This window comes from Galeopterus variegatus, unplaced genomic scaffold, assembly GCF_000696425.1.
Source record: "Galeopterus variegatus unplaced genomic scaffold, G_variegatus-3.0.2 Scaffold1470, whole genome shotgun sequence".
Taxonomy (NCBI): Eukaryota; Metazoa; Chordata; class Mammalia; order Dermoptera; family Cynocephalidae; genus Galeopterus; species Galeopterus variegatus.
This window is the reverse complement of record NW_007727581.1, coordinates 175348-177295: the sequence shown is the minus strand read 5'-3', so window position 1 is coordinate 177295 and position 1948 is coordinate 175348. Positions and strand designations below refer to the sequence as shown.

The window sequence follows — 1948 nt, the reverse complement described above, 5'->3', positions numbered from 1 at the left end:
TTTTTTTTTATTACAGTTTGGTTTTCTGTCATGTTCGTAGTAATTCTATTCTTCATAGCACTTACCATAAAGTGCTATTTTTGAAGGTTGTTCAGTAGCTTCACTGTATGAAGGGGAGGTAAACGGCACTTCATGAATAAGTCCCCAAAAGATGACTTGCTGTTTATCATCCGCACGACCCATTTGTGTAAGAGGACATGCTTATTTTTCCAGTAAAGTTAGATCCCATTCTATTGTATTCATCATGCTTTTACCTGCAGAGTAGAGATCACCTCCTCCCCCACCTCCTTGGTAGACACAAGATATCGAGCCATTTCGGGGTTAATGATCCGGTCCTCCTTCTCCCAGCGGACGATAATGGGCTTCTCCCCATGGGCTGTGCAGCTCACCTCCTTCTTTTGACCCTGCGTGGCCAGGGTAGTATTTGGGTAGGATGTTATCATTGCAGGAACTGAAAAACCAAAAGGGACACAACTTATTCAGCAAAGCAGAGCTCTTGTTTTTCCCCACCAAAATACTCAGGGAAGTCGTGCTCAAAGAGATCCTTCTTTGAAATAAAATTAATTCAAGAAACTTCTGAGCAAGAATCATGAGCAAACTGAAGGGAAGGTGGCAAAAAAATGAAACTTGACAAATGAGCCCCAGGCAGACATGGCCAGGTGGCTTTCTCCTCGTGGGATGTTGTTGTCTTCCAGTCCTGTCGAGAGCACACGGGGGAATGGGACATGACCTGTGTCCCCTAGAACCCACAGGAAAATGCTTTTACTTGTTCATTAGTCTAGAAAAGAGACTGAACATTAGGAATTGTGCTCTTCCCTCTTTAATTTTCCACATTTCTAACTCACATTTTCAACAATGGACACGAGACCTTCATGATTATTCAACTTAGGTGGAGTCCTTGCTGTTGCCAGCCAGGCACTGTCACTGCTTCTCATTCTCCCCATCTCCTCCAGTGTTATAAACCTTGCAAACCTTTATCAGTCATTTGGAGACCTCAAAACTGTTCTTTTTCCATAACCCACAGCAGAGAATCTCATCTGCAGTTTACTGAGAAAATGGAAAACTTTGTAAAACTTCTCAAATTCTCTTTCGCCACCTCAAAATTAGACTTCTATTCTGGGCAATGGATGACAAAAGACCCCACACCCATTCCACAAACCACCTAGAAATTCTGGGTAGCATATAATAAATACCTTAAAAGCACATTAAGCTTACAAGAAAGGGAGAGAAAAACCAGGGGCCAAAACCAAAAGTGGATGCTAAAAAGCTGGAGGCAATGTAATGTTGGTGCTTTGACTACATGAGAGGTAGGGAGTTAAAAAGTGAGACCTCCATAGCCAGCCTTCCCCAAGGGCTCTGTATAACCCTTCCCCCACCCCCCCGCGCCCAAATAAAAATAAGAATGTAAGTTCACAAATGTTAAAGGTAGAAGCAAAACACCTTGGCTGGGTTATGAATATAGAAAAAAATGTCTCACTTGAGAACTTATAACTGTCCTGACTCAACCTAGGTCTGCAGTCAAATTCATGCTAAAGAATGAACATGGAGCTGATCCTCATTTGGTAAAAGGCCTGAGGAACCTGGAGAAAATAAACACACTCTGGAAGAACGTGCCCTCCATCCAAGCCCACTGGAATTCTTCCAGATAAAGCCCTGCTGAACATGAGGTCACAGACCAAAACCATAAAACACAAGTGAAAACAATCCACCTTGATTAAGAACCAGCCCTCCAAGCATACCAGATGACAGAATTATCAGATACAGCCTCTAAAATAACTATGCATAAAATGTTTAAAGATAGTTTTAAAACATGATAAAGGAGCAAGATAATTATCAAAAAGGACTAGCAGGATTTTGAAAACTAACCAAAACAAATTTATATTTTTATCTGTTATTTACTTCATTTCCCCAATCACAGGAAGAAAGACTCCCTCTCATTTCTAAGGTC

The 1948-nt window shown here is 41.4% G+C and overlaps 1 protein-coding gene across 1 annotated transcript in view; it reads right to left on the bottom strand.

Annotated features, from left to right (window-relative positions):
- DSCAM (Down syndrome cell adhesion molecule) overlaps positions 1–1948 on the bottom strand; it is a 237084-nt gene that overhangs the window by 154026 nt on the left and 81110 nt on the right. The window contains exon 3 of the mRNA XM_008577256.1: positions 255–451. Coding sequence (XP_008575478.1) covers positions 255–451 — 197 coding nt within the window. The remainder of the gene's footprint in view (positions 1–254; positions 452–1948) is intronic.